Raw genomic sequence first — 24598 nt, 5'->3', positions numbered from 1 at the left:
TGACTCGATCTATAAAACTAAGTTTTAGTTTAGATTATTATTATTATTTGGGGTGGGAGGGGGAAAGGAGAGGTACACAGCTTAGGATTCACCTAGGCTAGGGCATCTGATACCCTTGGGCAAGGCTAGCTTAGCCATCACCATCTTACAGAACACTGGATTTACCTTCATCTATTAAAAAGCTTTCTATGATGTCACGAGTCCACTCCAGGCCTGGTTCCCCCCCCCCCCCACACTGCATGCAGGGAGTTGTAGTTCTGATATCGTCCCTCATTCTTTACTACAGGAAAGCAAAGCTTATAGCTCTTGGGTGGGGCAGAAGGGTGAAAAGGGAAACTCGCTCAGCCTTTGGACCGAGCCTCCCTTCCCCTCCTCAGCCAGGCTCCACCTCTTCCTCCTGGTGACTCACTCGCTTTGTGTTAATAAGAGCGGGGCGCTGGGACTTTTGGGGCACGAGAAACCCGACAAGGTTTGCTGGCTTAAAGTTCGCAACGCCGGGACCGAGAGACGACAGGGCTCTTTCTGCCTCCGAGGAGGATGCCGCGGCGCTTGCCATTCCCCTCCCAACTACTCTTCGTCTGCCTCTTCTCCGTTCAGCAGACGGTAAGACGTCGCCCCGCGCGACCCTCCCTCCCCCTTCCACGCGCTGCCTCGCGGATTCGCCGTTGGGCCGGGTGCAAGTAATTGGCCGCCCTCGCGCGCGCGCGCGCCCCTTTCCCCACGTCTCAAGTTGGGCGCGAGCGGCGTCCTCTTTGTTCTGCACGTGGCGAGGGAAAGTTCTCCGACAGTTGCCCGCCTTTGTTGGGGAGGGGGGGGGGGACGATGTGCGTCGCTTCTTACCCGGATGTTGGGAACCCTCGAGGCCGGTGGAGTTCCAGGAAGCGGGAATCCTTTCTATTATAGTGCTACATATCGCCCACTTTGTGTAAAAATGATTATTTTGAGTTGCATTGAGGCGTAGTAAATAATTTCCTCGTCTCTGGTGGGCTTTCAATCTAAGTTTGTACCTGGGGCAATAGGGGATTAAGTGACTTGCTGAAGATCACAAGGAGAAGCAGCCTGCATTTGAACCTAGTTTCCCTGAGCTTCATCCCACTGTTTTTGGCTAGAAACATATTTTAGCTCATGATTTTAATTTCAAACATTTTTAGTGAAGGAACAAAGTAAAACTATTATATAATACATATAGATATTCATTACAAATACTTTTACAAATAGCTCATGACTTTTATGCATAACAATTTTTATTGAAAGAATCAAATAATCAGTACAATAGGATAATACAAAAATACATTCATTACAATAAGAATGACAATAATATTTCATACAAATTTAAATCATTCTTTCAAATTTAATTTCCATATGAATTCAATCGTATCTACACCCCTCTTAATTCCATCCCCTACCCACTATCTTCTCCTAAATGAAATCCCTCACCCTGGATGAAAGTTGACAAAAATAAATAATTAAAATAAATAACTGGAATGTAATTAGTAAATCTAATTTTCATAATAAATGCTGGTGCTGGGTTGCATAGGCCACTTGGTTAGTCCACTTTAATTTTCTGTGTTTAAGAGAAGTTACATTCATAGAAACACAGAAACTTAATGGCGGATAAAGGCTAAATGGCCATCCGCAGAATCCACTATCTCTTCCTCTCCCTAGATCCCACCTGGCTGTCCCATGCTCTCTTTATCTTCTCTACTAGGAGACTGTTCCACATATCTATCACCTTTTCTGTAAACAGTATTTCCTTAGACTACACCTGAGCCTTTCACCTCTTAAATTCATCCTGTGCCATCTCACTCTGCAGTTTCCTTTCAATTGAAAGAGACTTGCTTCATGAGCAATTATGTCATGTAGGAATTTAAACGTCTCTATCATATCTCTCCTGCCTTTCCTCCAAAGTATACATATTGAGAACTTTAGTCTGTCCCCATTAGCTTATGACTTAGACCACTGATTATTTTAACAGCCTTCCTTTGGACTGACTCCATCCTTTTTATATCTTTTTGAAGGTATGGTCTCCAGAATTGTACACAATATTCTAAATGAGGTCTCACTAGAGTCTTATACAAGGGCATCAATACCTCCTTTTCCCTACTGACCATACCTCTCCCTTTGCACCCTAGAACCCTAGCTTTCGCCGTCACTTTTCAACGTGTTTGGCCACCTTAAGGTCATCACATACTATCACATCCAAGTCCTCCTCCTCTTTTGAACACAAAAGTTCATCACCGCCTAAACTCTACCGTTCCCTCAGATTTTTGCAACACAAATGCAAGACCTTACATTTCTTAGCATTAAATCTTAGCTGCCAAATTTCAGACCATTCCTCGAGCTTCACTAGGTCCTTTCTCATGTTATTCACACCATCAGAGATATCTACTGTATTGCAGATTTTGGTATCATCTGCAAAGAGGCAAATCTTACCAGTCAACCCTTCAGAAATATCGCTTAAAAAATATGTATCCCCCTATACCAGAGTACTTAGTGGCTAATAGCTGGGGTTTCCAATATACACTGTCTCATTAATGCACATTAACACCATTAACCAGTTTTTCAAAAAATGGAATAAAATGATATTGGGATTCATATGGGGAGGAAAACGGCCTAGGGTCGGAAAGCAATCAATGTTTTAAGTCCAAGGTGGAAGGAGGATTAGGTTTACCTTCTTTGGAGAATTATTATAAAGCTGCACAGCTGAGAGCAATAGTTGAATGGCATTCATCTCCTTCTAAGCTTTGGGTAAAGGTAGAACAAGCAATGTTAGATGGGAAAGATGGTATAAGAAAACTGAAATATTTACCATGGTTGAGAGAAAAGGATGTAATGCATATAACTAATCCTTTCAGTAAATGTTCCTTGAAAATTTGGAAAAGTGTTGGGAAAATACTTTTAGGCAGAGAAAAAGGCATTTTTTTCTCCCCTATATTATATGCACAAGATTTTACACCAGGTAGAGAGGGGGGAATTTTTAAGAAGTGGGAGGTAAAAGGGTTAAAATGTTTTGGTCAACTAATTGAAGACGGTGAGGTAAAAGCCTTCCCAATCCCCTTCCAGCCCATGCAGCATCTGTCCTTGCTTTCTCAACCTCCCCCCGTAGCCCATGCAGCCTGTTCTTCCCTCATTCCCATCCTTCCCCTCTCAGCTGGATCCTGCGGTACAACAGTCCCCAGTTCCTGACTCCCCCGCCTCTGAAATTTAATCTTTGGGTAGTCGACAGCACAACGAAGTCAGCCTCCCGCCGTCAACCTGACCTGGAAGTGTTCTTTCTACAGTACTTCCTCTTCCCGCGTAGGCAGGATGCTGCAGAAAGAACACTTCTGGGGCAGGCTGACGGCGGAAGGCTGGCTTCATTGTGCCGTTGGCTGCTCAAAGATTTTAAATTTCAGCGGCAGGAAGGTGATAAGTGGGGGAGTCGGGACTCAAGGTTCCTGGAGAGGATTTCACTACAGTGTAGTGTCAGGCACACAGTCACCGTGGGCTGCATAAAACGGCCAGGCAGGCTGGATTTGGCCTGTGGGCCTTGTGTTTGACACATGTGGTCTAGAATGTCTCGCCTATCTACTGGAAAAGAGCTTACCAGGGTAAGCACATAATCTCTCTCTAAATAATTATTTCTTTAAAATAACAAGAAAGCTAAAAAATAGAAAAAGAAATGTTCAGTGCCGAAACAGGTGTGGGACAGTCATTTAGGAGTTCTCAGGGAGAGAAGTAAATAGTGGCTGTTGTGGATAGTCAGACTGGATGGGCCATTTGACCTTTATCTGCTGTCGGATATCTATGAAATTCTGTACAGAGGAGCCAGCCCTGTGGGTGTAGTGGGTACTGAGACCTGTGTCCAGGAAGGGTTAATTTTGTATTGTGTTTAGCATCCCCTAAAACTTTGAAAGTTTGCAGTATTTTGTGGTGTCTAAGTGACAGATTCCTGGAGCGATATTCAGGTGCATTAAGTATTTCCCTTTCCCAGGAGGGCTCACAGTCTACGTTTGTCCCTTAAATAACTAAAGGTTAAATGACTTGCCAAGGAACCTCAGTGGGATTTGAACCCTGGGGGGAGCCTGTATTATTTGAATGAGCAGCAGATAAAGAGAGAAGAAATCGGTGAAAGTTACTGTATTAGGGATTTCTTAGTATCTCATTCATTTGAACTGCATCATCTTTTATGCACTTTGCTGAATTTGGAGGGGTAGAGTTGGTAGTATAGATGGTAACTTATAAGCTCAATAAAAAAGAAACTTTGCATCTCCCTTTAAATTGATAGAATTGGCAATACTGACACATTTGTTAATACCCCTCCTCCCCCCCCTCCTTGCAGTCGACCTCGCAAATGTTCCTGATTTTTCTATCTGTCCCAAATCTTTTGTGCTACCCTGCCAGCCCCATTCATGGTACCTGTCGGTGCCTTTCTGATTGCTCAACGGGGCTCCAGAGCACACACCCCTCCCCGTCTGCCAGACAGATGTCAAGTCATATTGTAATGAATCACAGACTGCTGTCTGGCAAACGTAAGTTCAGTCAGATTGCTTCACATTTCTGCTCAGTCTACCAATGCTGAAATCGGACCCCTTACTGGGAATAAATAATCCTTTACAGCAGGGCTGTGAAGTCGGTAGATAAATATTCCGACTCTGACTCCTCAGTTTTTTGTACTTCATACTCTGACTCCTCGACTCTGACTCCACAGCACTGGTTAATTTTCAGATCGTTAAAATGGAATGTCAAGTTGAGAGAAATGAGCATTTTCGACACCACCTTCTTTTTGCTTTTAATCAAGGGTCTAAGGCCGCAGAAGCTGCTCGCAACATTTGTGCTGTGTATATAGTGGGTGCTATAGCTGAAAGAATCGCTCGTGATTGGTATGCCAAGTTCAAAAATGGAATCGGTAGATAAATGTTCCGACTCCGACTCAGTTTTTTGTACTTCTGACTCTGACTCCAGGTACCCAAAATTTCCTCCGACTCCTCAACTCAGACTCTACAGCTCTGCTTTACAGACAGACAGACCATCAGTCCCAAAATCTCCCAATGAACTCAAAAATATTTTGAGTTTTTTAAAAACTTTTTAACGTGCCTCATAAACCTATGCTTAAGAGCCAACCTAATTGGTGATGTCACAATGGCGCCATTTTTCAAACAACAATTGAAAGCCAAGCATTCCAGTTAGCTCCTGAAGAAGCCTTGCGGTTTAGTGAAATGGAGGCCCGGTAGAGCCAACAATGCTGGCAATGAAGTTTCAAATGAGCTTGGCTTGGCTTTCAATTGTTGTTTGAAAAATGGCGCCATTGTGACATCACCAATGAGGTTGGTTCTTAAGCATTGGTTTGAGGCATATAAAAATTTTTTTAAAAAACCTCTAAATAGGGGTGTAATTGTTTGTGAGCTGGTTTGTTTAGTTTGCATCTATAGTTGCTTTTCACTTTTGGTGGATTTTCTTAGTTTGTAAGTACCCAGTGCAAGATAGAGACCGTCCCCCTCTCATAGCATCATCATCACCAGCCCTGACAATGTAGCGGTGTCCTAGGGAGAGTCCAAGATGATGGGCCATAGACAACCCCCCAAAGCAACTAGAGCTGAGTGCCTGTTCTTGGGCTAGGCCTAAGGGCCCAAGATATGAACCACACTTCTACGAGCTGTGTATAAACCTAAGCTCAGGTTTTCAGAGAAACTGGGAAAGCGGGATCCAGACTGAATCTGTGGGGAGGAGCTGGACTCGGGAGCAGAGCTCTCTGAAACTCACATCCATAAAATCCAGAGAATTTACAAGAGAGCACATCATTCTCTGAAGGGAATGAAACATAAGTCAGCAGAAAAGGGCACCTTTATACCACCCAGTATGAAGTGAGGAGTCATTTAATTTATTAAGTTCAGCACTTCCATTGGCGTTTTATAGTCAACTACATATCGTACAGTCCAAAGTCCCTGCCTTCAAGAGCTTACAGTCTAAGCCATGTAAGATAAACTGTGATGGCTATCAGGCTTTAAACTCTGGTCTCCTTGCTTACTCTGGCAATTATTAGAAAAGGGATGGCCTAAGAATATTTTAATGCCTCTGTGTCACTCCATGGTATGACATCACCTTGAATATTACATTCACTTCTGGCCACCTTATCTCAAAAGATATAGCAGAATTGGAAAAGGTGCAGAATTGGAAAAGGTTCAGAGAAGAGTGACCAAGATGATAAAAGGGATGGAAAAGCTAAAGAGGTTAAGGCTCTTCAGTTTGGAAAAGAGGCAGCTGAGGGGACATAGGATTGAAGTCTACAAAATCCTGAGTGGTGTAGAATGGGTACAAGTAGATCAAATTTATTTTATTTTATTTTTTTTCTCTTTCAAAAATTTCAAAGTCTAAGAGACACTCGATGAAGTCACAGGGAAATACTTTTATAAAACCAATAGAAGGAAATACACTTCTCCCTCCGTATCCACGGGGGTTAGGGGCAGATCCGGCCTGCGAATATAAAAAAAACCGCAAATAATATTTGGGCCGGTTCTGCCCCTAACCCCCGCTTTCCCCCAGCTATTTTAAGCCCTGTAAGCCCCCCCTTAAGCCTTACTTGGTGATCTAGTGGGTTTTTGGGGCAGGAGCGATCTTCCCACGTTCCTGCCCCGTGCAGATCGCTCATAGGAAATGGCTCGAGAAACTACGGGAGCTCAAGGCAGCCATTTCCTATGAGCGATCTGCATGGGGCAGGAGCGTGGTACGATCGCTCTTGCCCCGAAAACCCACTAGACCACCAGGTAAGGCTTAAGGGGGAGGGGGGCTTACAGGGCTTAAAATAGCCCAAAAAATTAAAATGGGGACAGACAGATCTCAACATGTATACTTTGGATGAAAGTTGGGAGACAGGAGATATGATAGAGACATTTAAATACCTACGTGGCATGAATATGCATGAGGCAAGTCTCTTAAAGCTGAAACTCTAGAATGAGAGGACATGGGATAAAGTTAAGAGGCGATAGACTCGGGAGTAGTCTAAGGAAATACTTTTCTTTTTTATTTTTAAAGAAAGGGTGGTAGATGTATGGAATAGTCTCCCGGTAGAGGTGGTGGAGACAAAGACTAGATCTGAATTCAAGAAAGCATAGGAGAAGCACATGGGATCTCTCGGAGAGAAGGAGATTGTGGATACTAAGGATGGGCAGACTGGATGGGCCATTTGGCCTTTATCTGCCGTCATGTTTCTGTGGCTGACTTTTATGTAGTACCTTGGCTAGTTAAATGCTGAATATTGGCATTTAACAAGTCATGTGCCGACTCTGCCCCCTGGAACACCCCCAAAATATCTGGTTTTGCTTTAGGTGCTAACTGGTTAAGTGCTGCTGAAAATAACCAGTTAGCCCCGAACAAGCCATTTAACTGGGCATGAGCCATTTCTCGCTGGTTAAATTGTTTTGAATATTGACCCCTGAGTTTCTACCTGAGGTAATGGATGGTTAAGTGACTTGCCAGAGGTCACAAGGCCCAGTAGGTGGATTTGAATCTAACTTGCCTGGTGCTCTAACCCAATGTTTCTCAAGTTGGTCCTGGAGTACCCCCTTGCCAGTCAGATTTTCAATGATGGAGACAGTTGTGTGCAAATCAACTCGTGCATAGTCATTGTGGATATCTGGAAAACCTGACTGGCAAGGGGGTACTCCAGGGCTGAGGAGTAGCCTAACGGTTAATGCTGTGAACTGAGAACCAAGTGACCCAAGGTCCAATCCCACTTCAACTCCCAGTGGTTAGAGCTACAACCTCGGCACAAGGTGGGTTCAAATCCCATGCTGCTCCCTGTGACCCTGGGCAAGTCACTTAATCCTCCACTGCCCCAGGTACATTAGATAGATCGAGAGCCCACTAGGACAGATAGAGAAAATGCCTGAAGTACCTGTATGTAAACTGCTTTGAGTGTGGTTGCAAAACTACATAAAGGCGGTATACAAGTCCCAGCCCCTTTCCCTGATGTCATAATGCCTCATTCCACTAATGCCTAAGAGCCAATTTCATTGGTGATGTCACAATGGCTTCATTGTTCTATATTTGGCTCACTTCTGCTATTGTATTGGAGGAGAATATGGTGCAGTGGTTAGAGCTGCAGCCTCAGAACCCTGAGATTTTGGGTTCAAAACCCCACGCTGCTCCATGTGACACTCTCCTCCACTGCCCCAGGTATATTAGATTGTCAGATCACCATGATAAATAGGGGAAATGCTTGAAGTATCTGTATGTAAACTGCTTTGAGTGTGGTTGCAAAACTACAAAAAGGTGGTATACAAATCCCAACCCCTTTCCCTGGTGTCATAATGCCTCATTCCACCAATGCCTAAGAGCCAACCTCATTGGTGATGTCACAATGGCTTCATTGTTCTATACTTGGCGCACATTGGAGGAGAATATGGTGCAGTGGTTAGAGCTGCAGCCTCAGAACCCTGAGATTTTGGGTTCAAAACCCCACGCTGCTCCATGTGACACTCTCCTCCACTGCCCCAGGTATATTAGATTGTCAGATCACCGTGATAAATAGGGGAAATGCTTGAAGTATCTGTATGTAAACTGCTTTGAGTATGGTTGTATACTGCCTTTTTGTAGTTTTATAAGTCCCTATCCCTAAGTTGGGAAGTGCTGCTCTAACCAATAGGCTTCTCCTTTGCTGTCCTAAAGTATAACTGGGTTCCATCCTCCTGAAACATATTCTGGTGTCTAATAGTCTATTTAAACTCTGTTACTGCCATTGGTCAGTTCCACTAGCACCAAATATGTTTCTGTTTAAACTTTTGTACTTTATACAAGATTTTCCTCTCCTAATAAGGTTACTACCTAGCCTGTGATGTGAGTTTGGAGTTGAGAAGAGGATGGATCAAGTCCAATATTTTTAGCAATTGGCTGCATTTGCCAGCATTTTTGGCTATAAATCTCCTGGATCTGGGAAGGGAGTGAGACAACTTCAAAGGGAGATACTAAAAAACAAGCAAGGTCCCTTGCATTCAGTTAGCCACTGTTATGGGAAAGGCTGGCAAATACGGGATTTTGGTTTTTGCTGCTCATTTTGCACTGGGAAGAAGGACTTGACTATTGTAACATTAATCGCCACGAAAGAACTGGCAAGATTATTGCCGATAACAAAATACAGCGGTTAGACTGATCTGTGGCTTAAAGAAATACAACCATTTTACGTCATTTTATTGTGAGCTGCATTGGCTGGGTTGTTTTTGTTAAAAGGCTTTATATGGTACAACCCCCCTCTACTTGGTTAATAGACCAAACGTAGCAGAAAAACCCATGCTCTTGTTTACCTTTCCTTCCGTACAGGGTTGTAAAAGCAAGAAATTTCTTAATCACACTTTAGCGTTTCAGGCAGCTTCTCACGATAAAATAATTTCGATCATTGTTGCTCACAACACATTCTTATAAACACTTTTAGAACGCAGCTGAAGACTTATCTCTTTCAAGTATTTGACTAACTTCTATTTCCTAGATCATGTTTACTGCTGTTAATCTTTTGTAAACCGCGTTGAACGAATGGTTACGCGGTTAATAAGCGCCATGTTATGTTATGTTTCAGCATCATTTTAAATGAAACTCTATTTGAATGGCTTTGTAGACTGAAATCCTGTAGCCGGTGATGTAGCTAGAACTGAATAGGCCCGGGGCAGAAAAACTGATATGGATCCTTTCTCTCAAGGTAGTTGGTGAGGAAGGGGAGAGAGACCCTTTCAGAGCTCTGGTAAACAAACTAAGCAAAAAAGCAAACCTATTAGAGTACTGAAAATGGAAATGCTATTTCCTCAAACTGATATATTACAAGTAATAAATTCAGAAACAAACTTTTTTTCTATCTTTGTTGTCGGAGCATTAGTTTGGTTCCAGTGTCTCCTGCTTTTCTCTGTTTTCCTTAGCTCTGTCCTTTTGATATTTTTGTTCTCTCTTTGTCCATTATCCCATCTATCTTCTGCATCCTGCCCATCCTCTTCCTTCTGTGTCCCTGTCTCTTCCTTCCCCCATGATCACTCATACTCTGTCCAGCATCTCCTTCTGTGTCGCTGTCCCTCCACTTGTATCCACATCACCCCTGTGTGTCTATGCTCCCTTCATGTCCAACATATCTCTTCTTTCCCTCTTCCTGTCCACTTTTTCTTCTCTCTTCCCTTCCTCCTGCACCCCACAGCCCTGACCTCCCCTACCCAAGATCCAACATCTTTCTCTCTCTTTTTGCGTCTGCTTCTCCTCCTCCCCTGGGTCCAGCATATCTCACCTGTTGCCAGTCCTCCAAAGGCTGTAGCAGAGAATGCTGAAAGCTGCCCCTTCCTGACTGGTGGAGCCTTGCATTTAAGAGGCGGGACCCAGCAGAGGAAAGACCCCACTGTTCAGAGAGGGGCAGCTTTCAGTATTCTTTGTTGCGACCTTTGGGGGACGGGAGAAGTTCTGGACCTGGGTGCAGGGGGGTGGGGCAAAGAGAGGAAGGGAGAATTCAGCTCTAGGCAACCCCTACCATTGGGCTGCTGTGGGCATTTTGCCAGGCTTGCTCAGTGGTAGCTATGCCCCTGCCTGCAGCACTGCGTTGATCCTATAAAGTTTGCCATCATTTGAATTGGTTATGGTTAACCTTTAACTGCTGACCTGTGAATGCAGATGTAAGTTGCTGATGCTGTATTATAACGAAACAGAGCCGACAGCTTAAACTCTCCTCAGTAGTCGGTGAACAGTATGGAAAAAAAAAAAGTCTAGAACTGCAGGGGACGTAGGAGGGTCTTTGTGCAGAGCAGAGCAACTAGAACGCACTCTTTCCGGCTGATTTGGATATTACTGTGACCCTCTTTTTTTCTCTTTTCCAGCAGGCTGCAGTGCGCTGTGGATATTTAGAGTAAGTCTACTCTTCCCTGCTTCCTTTTGAACCAGGTCTTTATCTGTCATGGGTCTTTCATTGCAGCCCACCCACTGGAGAGACCGAAGAGGTTTTCTGTGTATTACATTGCTTATTTGCATTTATATACATATATTTTTTTTTGGTTTAACTTTCTAAAAGTGCAGTCTCTGGTTACAAGTTTCAAGTTTTATTGGGATTTGTTATCTACGCAATATCATATATTTCAATGCGTATAACAATTGTTTTTAAAATAACGATTAACAAATTGGGGAGGACAAAACAAGATAATATAGACAAATTTTGGCATTCTATTACAAACTGGTACAAAAGGCAAAAGAGGTGAACTACAAATTTTTTAAGAAAAGAAAAATACATTTAAGGGAAAAAAACACATATGGAGGGGTCATGGAAAACATATATGGTAGGATCTCAAATCTAAGATATAATGTGAAATAAGAGTATTTTGGCGACCTACACATAACACTCATTAAAAACTGGGATTTAATATTTGTAGGTAATATTTTCTATATATTGAAAGCGTCCTTGAACAGAAAGCTTTTAAGGGAACGCAGTGGTGTAGCGATAGTGACTGGCACGGTGGCGCCCCTTTCCCGTCCTCTTCCGCGTTGTTCGCCCACACCCCTTCCCCGTACCTTTTTCACTTTGGTGTAAGCAGTGACAAACTTGCTGCTCGCGAAGGCTTTGGCGCTTTCCCCAATGTCACTTCCATCAGAGAGAGCGCCGGAGCCGACATGGGCAGCAAGTTTGTCGCTGCTCGTGCCGAAGTAAAGAAAAGGTACAGGGAAGGGGGGGCGCAGAGCGCGGAACTTGCTGCCCGGGTCTGCTTCGGAGCTCCCTGACGTCACGTCCTCCCGGAAGTGACGTCGGAGAAAGCGCCGAAGCTGACGCGAGCAGCAAGTTTGTCGCTGCTCGCGCCGAAGTTTGGGAAAGGGCCGGGCATATGCGTGCACCAGGGAAAGGAGTGGGAGGAGGAGGGGTTGACAAGCCGAAATGCAACCGTATCAAGTCTTTCATGTTCAACGATGAATTAAGATGGTTCATAGACAACGGCGCGAAAGACAAAGGCGCGCCCAGACAATTGAGCGCAGCGCGGAGGTGCGCGCCACTCAAAATTACTGTTTTTAGGGGCTCCGACGGGGGTTTTTGTTGGGGAACCCCCCCACTTTACTTAATAGACATCGCACCGGCGTTATGGGGGGTTTGGGGGGTTGTAACGCTCCACATTTTACTGTAAACTTAACTTTTTCCCTAAAAACAGGGAAAAAGTGAAGTTTTCAGTAAAATGTGGGGGATTACAACCCCCACAACGCCCCCACAATGCGGCGTGATGTCTATTAAGTAAAGTGGGGGAGTTCCCCCCCACGCCCCCCCTGTCGGAGCCCTAAAAACAGTAATTTTGAGCGGCGCGCGCCTCCGCACTATGCTCAATTGTCTGGGCGCGCCTTTGTCCCGGCGCGCTTTTGACCTGACACCAATTAAGGTAGTATTTCTGCCTTTGGTTAATCCTGGTGATCTGTGTCCCACTTCCTGCTTCTTTTCAACTGTTCTTATCATATTGAATGAGACGATCCCAAGGCCTGCACCCTACTGTAGCAGTTAGTTTGAGCTTTTCTTTTGTTTCCCTATTCGGCTGAGTTTCTAAATAAAATATCATAACATCTGTACATTTATTTTATTTATTTTTAGTATTTATATGCCACTTCATTTTTCCCTATCTGTCCCAGTGGGCTCACATTCTGCCTAATATACCTGGGGCAATGGGAGATTTAGTGACTTGCCCAGGGTCACAAGGAGCAAGCAGCTTGGGATTTGAACTCGCAAGCTCAGGGTGCTGAGACTGTAGCTCTAACCAGTGGACCACAAAGTTGCCATAAACAGCATATCGAGAAACAAAATATACCCATCAGTGAACTCTTATCCAGAGGCTTCATTGGGTTTCATCTCCTGCCGAGGACTTTTAGTATATACTTTGCACCCCCTTTCCCCAAGCACAACACCTGTTCTACACATCATTCCCCATTGGTTTGAGTTCTGTCTGTAACGTTGTCAATTTCATTTAGGCTGACTTATGAGCCCAGTGTACGGGAATTAGGCAATTAGACACCATAAGCAAATCTTCAACCTCAATTTCTGGCCCTTGGCCCTCACCTACTTTAGATTTTGATGATTAAACTCAAGAATCATTGTTCTCAATGGGGCGGGGGGGGGGGGGAATAAGTCTCTAAAAATACATAATTGGGCATCTTCCTTTGAAATATTAAACTTCATGTCATACATTTTTCCATAATGAGGCCAGTTGAAGTAATCTTATCTGGGTACTTGGGTATTTGAAAATGTCCATCTTCTCTAAGGGTAGGCAGTGTTGGTATCTGACTGTTTTTTCACAGAAAGTGTGATAGATGCATGTAACAATCTCCCGGAAGAGGTGGTGGAGACAGAGACTGGGCTAGGCATGTGGGGATCTCTCAGAGAGAGAAAGAGAGAATGGTTACTGTGGATGGGCAGACTAGATGGGCCAATTAGCCTTTATTTGCCATCATGTTTTCATGTTAGGATGTATTATTCTACTTTGACCACAGCTGCTGGTTGCTATTCCGAGAAACTGCTGCTTTGGTCAGTTATCTACTCTGCTTAATAGGTTAGGTTGGGCGTGAACTTTTTTTCTCTCATTCTTCTGTAGGTGTTATGCTGACTTTTACTGCTGTGATGGACGGTGCTGTTCCCAAGGCGGGATCTATCTGAACAACAGCTGGTATGGGTAAGGATGGAACATGTGCTTTTAAGAAACCCTTTCAGCTACATAAATGCACCTCTCCCCAGACTTTACAGGCTCTTGGGGGTATTAGTCAAGGTCACCCAGGGATCTTGGTTTTGCCCCAAGACATGAATGGAGAGGTTCTAAGAATGCAGTAAGCTGGCGACCATAGGCACATGCCTCGGGAATACAGAGGAGGAAGAGGACAAGCACACTTCATCCCCAGGAAACTGTTTTAACCAGAATATTCTGTGCCATTAGAAAGGGTGCAAGTGGTATAAGCTGACCTCTTCTCTGCATAATAACAATAATAATAGCTTTATTTATAACCCCCTATACCTTACAGTTCAGAGCGGTTTACATCAAGATAAGCTGCATAATATGCAGCGAGAATGCATCAAAACACATAGCAAGAAAATCCACCAGCGTAGATAAAAATAGTCAAGCCAGTAGAAATTTAAACACATTTTTTTGAATAAGTGGAGTCTTCAACGATCTTCTAAAATGTTTGATATGAAAATGAATTCAGAAGTAAATCGCTTAAGGTTTTATTCCAGATACCTGCCTGAAAAGATAATGTTTTATCAAGGTACTGTATCTTTTTAAACTGACATCCTTTAGAAGTTGGGAATGAAAACAAAAGTCATTCTACATGTAAAGTGAATTTTATCTGAAAGAACAAAATGTTTCCTAAAATAAATAGGTGAAATGCCAAAAGGTGTTTTATAGCGAGGCAAGGTGAAGGTTTTCCTAATTTTTCTGTGCTTCTGTGGGGTGGGCCTCATTTTGGACTATTCAAGATAACACCCAAATGCTGTTGCTGTTTGTAATACACAGCCACGCCCTGAATTAGCTGATGTCTTCTGATGGTCATGAGAGAATTCCATCCTGCTCTCAGGGAGATCATAGCAGTGCTTCTAACGGGGAAGATGTTAGAGGTTGTGGCATGTTGATTCCCTGATGGACCAGATAGGGAAAGATACGAAGAGAAGCCATTCGTGATAGCTGTCTGATGAGTACTGGATGGGAAGCTCTGTATGATCATTTTATGAGAGTCTGATGTGAAGAAGCAGGGTATGAACAGTGTCTTCCTGATAAGAGCTAAGTTGGAAGAAATGAGGTCGGGTGCAATGACCCCTTGGGCTTCCAGACGGTAGCAAAATACAAGTGAAAGTTCAGGGAGCTAGGGACTTGTTCTGGTTTTAACACCATTGCATCTCTAGACTACCAGGACCAGTTTTTGTAAGAGACTGAGCATTATAAAACCAGGGCACTCTGAACTTAATTCAGGTAAAACTGAGGTGGGCTTTTCCAGGGCCAGAGGAAAAAGATTGCATATGTTCTTCATGTTTTGATCATCTTTGTCTTTTTTTTCTTCCAGACCCCTTTTCATCTCCTTGATGGTAGCTTTCTTCTTCATATGCCTCTGTGGCCTCTGCCACCGCATGTGTAAGTCCAGCCCCCCAGCCCCCACAGAGAATGTGCAGGAGGGCTTACCCCCTCTCCCTGCCATGGATCCCAGAATCCCTACCACCCTGGTCACCCTACCACAGCAACGTTCGGAGCAGCCACCACCCTATAATGAGGTAAGCACCTGGTTTGCCCTGAACCATGTTCTCCGATCATGCTTCCTGGTTAGGACTGATAGGTGGGCATTGCCAAGTAGGAGGTTTTAGGTTTTTTAAAATCAACATCATATTACATACAGCAAGTTTTAACAACAAAATTGAAATACAATCAATATATATATATAATCTATATAATTGAATGCAAAAGCCTATGTAAATGGAGAGACCAAAGACAAAAATTTAGCTATTTCAAATTAAATTCAGGAAGATACTGACTTAATACAATTCCATCTATTTGACTTGTCTTACTTAAAATGAACTCCAAATCCAAACTATGCACAAGGACTTTATAGTAACATAATAAATGATGGCAGATAAAGGCCTGAATGTTCCATCCAGTCTGCCCAACCATACGTGCTCCATAAATTAATCATTTAATTTAAATGGTCCTTTTCCTTAGATATTTCTGGGCCAGAAACCCAGAGCCCTTCCCGGTAGTGTGCTTAGGTTCTGTCTCCGTCAAAGCTCACTCCAACCCATCTTAACTATCCCAGCCATCGAAGCCCTCCCCAGCCCATCCTCAACTGAATGTCCATATATGGGACACAGACCGTGCAAGCCTGCCCAGTACTATCCATCGGAAATCTTCCTAGATGATGTATATGGACTTGTAACTTGTTCTGAGCTCTTCCGGGAGGACAAGATATAAAACCAACCAACCAAATAAATAAAATGATGCAGGCCAAAAATATATGTTCTTTATCAACCTTGCCAGACCGGTACAGCTTCAGCTTACAGATGGGTATGTATCTCATCTTGACCAGCACCCCCTACATTAAAACCTTTAGATCTTAATTGTAACAACGATTTTGTCCTGACCTGTGTGGCACGAGCCACATCTGGGAACCTATAGATATTTTGACCACAACAGAAATATTCTTTTCACTTGAAATACGATTTCAAAACCATGATCTTATCAGCTTCTGTTGAAAATGTAACAAGGAGGGTGACCCTAGTAGAAATATCTATTGAAGATTCAAGAAATTCTGTTAAATTTAAAATCGCTCCCCTCCAGGGAGTCAACAGCTCCCTCCTTGTCATTCACAAGACGAGATTTCTGAGAAATATAATACAACTGAGAGATCCTTTCTTCCTCTTTTTGTTAACGGCACCTCCTTAACCCTTTCAGGACCAAGGGACATATTTGTCCCATAACTTTAAAATCCTATAAATTTTGATTGGGATAGTCTACAGTTCTAAATTTGATATGTACGGATTCCATATGATACTGCCTTTATGTAAACAAACTGGTTCCGACATTCATTCATTAGCGTCGTTGCTAGATTGACGAGAAGATTCACTTGCCACACTGTCCATAAGCCAGAAGTGTGATTTTTTTTAAATAAAAATAATGATATTTCACAAAAAAAATCAATTTTTTGGCATCTGCAAGCCCTTTTTACCATAAAAATGTCGTCAAAACCACAAAAATTGGCCTACGATCCTTATGGTCCTGAAAGGGTTAAGGACTCCTTTTACAAAGCCACAGTAGAGGTTTCTATTGTGGGCCAGCGAGGTAAGTGCTCTGACACTCATGGGAATTGTATGAGAATCGGAGCATTTATCTCGCAGGCCTCTACCACAGTTTCGTGCCCATGTAAATATTTAGATAGATCATCATCTTCAGACATATTACTAGTTTGTGGAAATTTTAATAATCGAAGATTCTTAGCTCTGACCAGTAGGCATTTGAGTTAATTGGACAAATGTAGAGCAGCCAGCCTTCATCTGTCCCTGCCACCTAGATTGGAAACCTCTCTTAACTCTTCTATACTTGTGTGACTAGTCTTCATTGACTTGCTTTCCAGTAGAGAATGACACAGGGGCAAATTTGTCACTGTCCCCGTAGGAACTCAATTTCCCCATCCCGTACCTGCAAGTTTTGTCGCCGTCCCTGCCCCTGCCCCATTCCTGTAAGCTCTGCCTTAACCGCAGAAGCCTTGAACACTTGGGATTTTAAAATGTTTTGAGGTTTGTGCAGATGAGGATAGAGCTTGCAAGAATGGGGCGGGGGATAGGAAAAGAACTCGCCGGATTGGGAAAATCTGTCCCTGCGTTATTCTCTACTTTCCAGTTTGATTTTTCCATGCAATATTGTTTTCATTAGAAGCAGTGAATATTAATTGCTTTTTTAATTTTTTTTTTTTAGGTCACCTCTAAGCCATTCCTGTATCCAGCACCAATAGGCCAACCTCCATCTTACAACAGTGTCATTGCAGAAGATCCTCTCTCCAGGGAATTTCATGTCCAGGTGACCTTATAAATAGCCGGGAAGTAGCGTCCTGCGTGTCTGAGAGCTCATGGGGATATTAGGGAAGGGAGAGCTCCATTCCAGCACCTCACCGTTGGCTCTTTTCCATGAAGGGAACTACAGAGAGAAGACACCAGAAGCCTTAAAGAAGGACACAAAACCCCCAGATGTTCAGGGCCTTCGTCCCCAAAGCAGAGTGGCATCTCTGCTTGGCTGTTGTCTTTGTGATAGCTGGGAGTCCACTTCCCCTTGAATGGGTTTCTGTAACTTTTTTTTTTTTGCTCCAATAAGTGGGAGACTGGGGATCTGCTTTCACCAGATGAACTAAAAATGTTTGGCCGCTAACCATAAAATCAATCTACTGAAGAGAAAAACTAAATGATAGAAAAGGAGCATGCAGGCTGCTGGGCCAGATCAGAAAGCAGCTTCGGAGACCCTTGCCTGACACTGCGTGAGGACTCTGTGTCTTTGGCTGACCAATCGCCTCGGGAGGGACCTGCAACAAGTTGCACCTGCTGGCTGACTACACACAAGAATGGCTATGGGCCATTCTTAATTGCCAGGAGAGATTGGGGGGCATTTGTTAGCCAGATTTTTGCACTCAAACACAGGCTGCTAACCGAGGGACAACTAATTATAATTTTCTATTGGCAAATAATTGTTTTCTACTGTGTAGATTGTATGCTTCTATTTATTTGGATCAATTTTTTATATATTTAGAAATCTAAATATATATTTTTATTTAAGATCAATTCAACTGTGTAGATTTTTTTTATTTTTTATTTTTCTTTAAAAACAAATGACCTTGATTGACTTAAGCTAGAGCTGAAAGAATGGTCTGCTGCTTTAGCAGTAGACTGAGAATCGAGGAAGTTGGGGTTTAAATCCTGCTTCTGTTACAGATGCTTCTGTGGCAGTTCACATTATCTGCCACTGTAAGCTCTATAGAGCAGGGATATAGGGCCTGATTCTCTAACCGTGCATCCCAATTTTAGGTGGCTGTGGGCGTCCTACCACCATCTGGCAGTCAATCAGAACACATGTTTTTAGAAAAAAGGTGAGGAAGGTTGCCTACATTGTAGGTCACAGGTCTACAGAGGTCCGTCGCAGGTCTACAGAGACACGCAGGGACACTTAAACACACCCAAGGCTGGGCATGGGTGTGGTTTTGCCCAGAAGTGGCCTTGGATGAGTTTGTGTCCATACGCCTCTCCCTAGAGCCACGACAGAAGCCTGAAATCTAGGCCTGAAAAATTCTGACCTACATTTCAATCGTAAAAGTAGACACCGCAGCCGCCTGAGCTGATCGCAGCCCGGGAATCCTTGATCAGCTGAGCCGGCAGAACTCCCCAAAGCTGCAGCTTTGGGGAGTCTTACTTGCTCAGCTGTTCGGTGGGGGGAGGAATATCCCTGCCATAAACAGCTGAGCTGGCTGCAGCAGAGGACAACCCCCCTCCAACGACATCTACCCCCAAGATCGGCAGGAGGGATGCCCAATCCCTCCTGCCTAACAGCCCTCCCCCCACATACACATCCAAGATCAGCAGAAGGGATTCTCACTCCTGCCACCAGGTGCCCTAGATCCCCTGACACCTTACCCCGAGACCAGACAGGAGGGTGTGGGCATACCTCCTGCTGATCTTGGATATATGTGTGTGAGGGGTGGGTGTCAGGGGGTGTTAGGTAGGGAGTGACCATTCCTCTTGCCAATTTTGGGGGTGGGTGACAGCATGTCTTAGGCAGGAAGGAGTGGGCATCCCTCCTGCTGATATCAGAAGTGGGTATTGGTGTATGTGTGTGTGTGTATCCTCTGCAGCTAACTCAACTGATTGCGGGCCGTGTGCTGCAAATGACGGGGTTTTCCCCTCCCACTGCACCTTTCTTTTCCCCCCTTCCAGCCTGTGTGTCCCAGTAACTCTCTCCTTCCTCCTCCTTCTGATGACCATTCCACCCTCCTCCCCACCCCAAGCAGATGGACAACTTGCCCAATCCAGTAAATCTTTATTCCCTTCTTCCTACCCTTACCCTTCCAACAGTCCTTCAATCTATGGCTGCAGGCAGCACTAAAACAAACCACTACCAGTTGGCTCCATGTCCTGCCTTCTGACACAAATTTCTGTTTATGTAGAGGTGGTATGTGGCACAGCAGTCACTTCTGGAGCCTGCTGGCAGTGATCTGCTTCAGTGGCTGACACAGATAACAATGTACTTAAAGACTGGAGGATCAATGGAGGTGGGAGAGAGCATAGAAGAAAGTTACCAGACTTCACGGGGTGGGGGGTGGAGGAAGAGAGAGAGATATACTAGCTCTAGGGGTAGGTCCGGTGGAAGATGCTGAATCATTTGATAAAATTTGGGTGGCAAAGGAGTGACAACTGACAAGCCAATTGTGGGGGGGGGGGGGGGGGGTGGTGGTACTTGTCATCCCATACATACCACCCTGTAGTGACACCTATGGATTAGGCTGTGCCCTGTTAAAGTCTCGGTAGGAGTCACTGCTGTTCTAGATCAGAGCCAGGAGTAGACTTGCAACATTTAATTGGCCTTGCTGTATCTGAGTACGTGAAACCAATGTTTCAGCCATCTCTGACTTTCTTCTTACTTGGAACTTAGATGCGGCAAAACCCAGACAACTGTAACAATCATTACGCCAACCACATAAGCCCATATTTGTCTTGACTGATGCTTAGAATGAATGCCCAGAGCAGTTGCAATCAGAAATTTTAAACAGAATTTTTAAAAGCTTGGATGATCATAGAAGATACCCAGTGTAACAAGGTGGGGGTAGGGGGAGCCCGAGACCAGCTCAGTTCTACACTTTCTGAGTAGTGAAGCCGAACAGACAAGAGGGGGCTAATTACCCTAGCTGTTGTCAAGTTATAGTGCTATTTTGGGATCCTACAGTGACCTCTAGTGGCTCTACTAAGTAATATAGTTTTGACTTTCATCTTGCAATTTCCAGAAAAGAGTTCCCCTTGGCCAATATTTGAACAGGGGTGGGGACTAGTTTTGGAGGGAACTTGCAAGGGTATGAAACTCTGCATGTAGTTCAAATCATTATGTTTGTCCTCTACCTCCCTGACTGCCGAATTGCATGTGAGTGGAAAATTCATCCACCGTACAGGCCTTACTTAGCCAACTAGCCACAGCACATGTACCTATGAACGAGAGTTCTGGTTATCTAGTCAGAACATCTAATTAGGAGAAATCTCAGAGATGGAAGCAGTAACAGCAGCTGCTTAAGCTCTGTACTGTTATTAGGACAGTGAAAACAGGGAAACCACTGTACCCACTCTTGGGACTAAAGAGAGAAGCTTGGCAGAGTTGTGTATTTCCAGCAGGGCCACAAGACCACCTATCATTCATACAAAATCCTGAGACAGCTCCAGAGGCTGCAGAAACAAGAATCGCTTACAATTTTTAAAAAGTATTCCAGAGGTGATCCAGGAAATTATAGACTGGTGAGCCTGACGTGAGTGTCTGACAAAATGGTAGAGAATATTATAAAGAACAAAATTACAGAGCGTATACATAAGTATGGATTAATGAGACAAAGCCAACATGGATTTAATCAAGGGAAATCTTGCTTCACTAAATACTATCACGAACAGATCGGAGAAGGTTATCATGCCGCTGTACCAGGCCATGGTATGCCCTCACCTGGAGTACTGCGTCCAGCACTGGTCGCCGTACATGAAGAAGGACACGGTACTACTCGAAAGGGTCCAGAGAAGAGTGACTAAGATGGTTAAAGGGTTGGAAGAGCTGTCATACAGCAAAAGATTAGAGAAACTGGGCCTCTTCTCCCTTGAACAGAGGAGATTGAGAGGGGACATGATCGAAACATTCAAAGTACTTAGTAGATAAGGACAGGTTGTTCACCCTCTCCAAGGTAGGGAGAACGAGAGGGCACTCTCTAAAGCTGAAAGGGGATAGATTCCGTACAAACGTAAGGAAGTTCTTCATCCAAAGAGTAGTGGAAAACTGGAATGCTCTTCCGGAATCTGTCATAGGGGAAAACACCCTCCAGGGATTCAAGACAAAGTTAGACAATTCCTGCTGAACAAGGACATATGCTGATAGGGCTAGTCTCAGTTAGGGTGCTGGTCTTTGACCGGAGGGCTGCCGTGTGAGGGAACTGCTAGGCATGAAGGACCACTGGTCTGACCCAGCAGTGGCAGTTCTTATGCTCTGGACATCGTGTACCTGGACTTTAGCAAAGCATTCGATAGCGTACCACACCGCAGGTTACTGAGCAAGATGAGTTCTATAGGATTAGGTAACACATTGACGAAATGGGTTGGGAGCTGGCTTGGAGGTAGGCTCCAAAGGGTGGTGGTGAACGGCACCCCCTACGAAATGACAGAGGTGATTAGTGGAGTACCACAGGGCTCAGTCTTGGGCCCAATCCTATTCAACATCTTTATAAGAGACTTGGCAGAAGGGCTTCGAGGTAAAATAACATTATTCGCCGATGACGCCAAACTGAGTAATGTAGTGGGCAAATGCACAACAGACGAAGATTCAGTGCCCGACAACATGATGCACGACCTACTCCTACTGGAGTGATGGTCTAGGACATGGCAACTCAACTTCAATGCCAAAAAATGCAAAGTTATGCACCTGGGCAGCCAGAATCCATGCAAGTCTTATACCCTTAATGGCGAGATCCTAGCAAAAACGGTAGCAGAACGAGACTTGGGGGTAATCGTCAGTGAGGACATGAAGTCTGCCAATCAAGTGGAGCAGGTATGTCTTAGTGAGATAAGTATAAAACTAAACTTTTGAAAATGGGAAGAAAATAAGAACATCTTATATTGAGCATTACGAATTTGCTTTTTCAAAGGTCCTGATGCGATGGGACGTAAGAACAATTCCACACTTGGGTCAGACCAATGATCCATCAAGCCCAGCAGCCCGTTCTCACAATGGCCAATACCTGGCAAAAACCCAAAGAGTAGCAACATTCCATGCTACCAATCCAGGGCAAGCAGTGGCTTCCCCCATGTCTTTCTCAATAACAAACTATGGACTTTTCCTCCAAGAAATTGTCCAAACCTTTTTTAAAACCAGCTACGCTATCTGCTCTTACCACAACCTCTGGTTTTAAAAGTATTTCCCTGTAACTTCATTGAGTGTCCCCTAGTCTTCGTAATTTTTGACGGAGTGAAAAATCGATCCACTTGTACCCATTCTACTCCACTCAGGATTTTGTAGACTTCAATCATATCTCCCCTCAACCGTCTCATTTCCAAGCTGAAGAGCCCTAACCGTTTTAGTCTTTCCTCATACGAGAGGAGTTCCATTCCCTTTTATCATCTTGGTCAATCTTCTTTGAACCTTTTCTAGTGCCGCTATATCTTCCTTGAGATAAGGAGACCAGAATTGAACGCAATATTCCCGGTGATGTCACACCATGGAGCGATACAGAGGCATTATGACATTCTTAGTCTTATTAACCATCCCTTTTTTAATAATTTCTAGCATTTTTTTTTTGCTTTATTGCCGCCGTCGCACACATCGTATTATCTACAATGACACCCAGATCCTTTTCTTGGGCACTAACCTCCAAGGTGGACCCTAGCATCTGGTTAACTGTGATTTGGGTTATTCTTTCCAAAATGCATCACTTTGCATTAGTCCACATTAAATTTCATCTGCCACTTGGGTGCCCAGTCTTCCAATTTCCTAAGGTCTACCTGCAATTTTTCACAATCTGCATATGTTTTTTAACAACTTTGAACAGTTTAGTGTCATCTGCAAATCTAATCACTTCAGCAGCAGCAAGTACCATCAAATTTCACCCTCCACCCCCAATCTTTCCACTTCCATATGATTCATCCAATCAGTATTTCTTTCTCTCTTATATCCTACCTGCATGGCTGTGCTTCTTAGGCCTGCCACAGGACACTGGTCTCCATTCAAAGGGCCATTCTAGGCTTCTGTATAAGCAGGCAGCATAAAGGTCAAAATCTTTCTCAACATGATTAGGATCAAGTAACACAGATAAAGAGAGCAGAGAAGCCAAGTTATCCAGTTCTAGGCTAGAAATTTTGGGACAGTCCTAGTTTTGAGCTGACATCCCAAAGAAGTGTGGAATTTGTAGTGCCTGATCCTGACCGTAGAAATCAGTGCTGCAAGTCCCATAATGCACTAGGATAGGGTAGTCAGAAATATCAGACTGTCCCAAAATCTCCAACCTGGACCTGGATAACGTGGCATCTGAGAACCCAAATCGCTCAGAGCATCCAGGCTCTGCTAGAGATGTTCAGGAATGCTGTTTGGAAATTCAGGCCCACTCCTGATCTGTGCTAGACTTGCCACTTCACCCAAGTCACCTTGAACATGCAGATCCATGCTTAGTTTTGCCCTATAGTACACACAGAAAAGTAGCTCATTTTTTTCCTTACGGAAATAAGAACTATAAGTTCAAGCATGCAACGGTGTCAACCAGGACTACATCAATCTCCTTGGGTTGGTCTGGGTGAGGTGGCATCCCACAGGCACTGTTGTGTGTTTTGGATATACCAACAAAATGCAGGTGATGACAGTCCCTGATACACCTCCAATCCATAAAGACCTTACCCCCCTTGGTACAGGTTTCTACCACGGCTTGGAGCGCTAAATGCTCTGGTGCTCATAGGAATTCTATACGCATCCAAGCAGTGTCGAAGCGTTTAGCGCTCTGGTCTAGGGTTACCATATGGCTCCAGAAAAAGAAGGACAGACTGAAACATCCAGGTTTTACTTTCATTGCTGTCAATGGAAGCAAAACCCGGATATCTCAATCCATCCTCCTTTTTCTGGAGCCATATGGTAACCCTATGGGCTGTAATAGAAACCTCTACCTCAGCTTAGTAAAAGGTGGGGGTGTAAGTTTGGTAATCTAAAAACTGAATTGAGTATGTAGTCTTTGTATATAATTTATGCTTTCTCCTAATGATGAGACAAGGGGAGTACTTTGTTGTCATTCTAAAACAGTGTATCTCAAACTGTGTGCCACGGCTTCCTGAGATTTCAGGTGTGCCGCGACACACTGGGGAGGAGGAGAGGTGTTGGCGTTGGCTAACTGCCTACAAGATGTGCGGTGAGAG

The 24598-nt window shown here is 44.0% G+C and overlaps 1 protein-coding gene across 2 annotated transcripts; it reads left to right on the top strand.

Annotated features, from left to right (window-relative positions):
* Positions 1-337: 337 nt before the first annotated feature.
* TMEM92 (transmembrane protein 92) lies at positions 338-18256 on the top strand. 2 transcript variants are annotated; one of them, XM_033919182.1, is made up of 5 exons: positions 338-603; positions 10821-10846; positions 13551-13628; positions 15007-15211; positions 17403-18256. In XM_033919182.1, the coding sequence occupies exons 1-5, from the start codon at positions 538-540 to the stop codon at positions 17514-17516; spliced, it is 489 nt and encodes a 162-aa protein (XP_033775073.1). In that variant the 5' UTR covers positions 338-537; the 3' UTR covers positions 17517-18256. The 2 variants fall into 2 exon arrangements, with proteins under 2 accessions (XP_033775073.1, XP_033775072.1); XM_033919181.1 differs by having other exon boundaries at positions 339-603; positions 10818-10846.
* Positions 18257-24598: the final 6342 nt, after the last annotated feature.

Source organism: Geotrypetes seraphini, chromosome 13 (assembly GCF_902459505.1).
Source record: "Geotrypetes seraphini chromosome 13, aGeoSer1.1, whole genome shotgun sequence".
NCBI classification, from domain to species: domain Eukaryota; kingdom Metazoa; phylum Chordata; class Amphibia; order Gymnophiona; family Dermophiidae; genus Geotrypetes; species Geotrypetes seraphini.
This window is presented reverse-complemented; position numbering and strand designations above follow the sequence as displayed.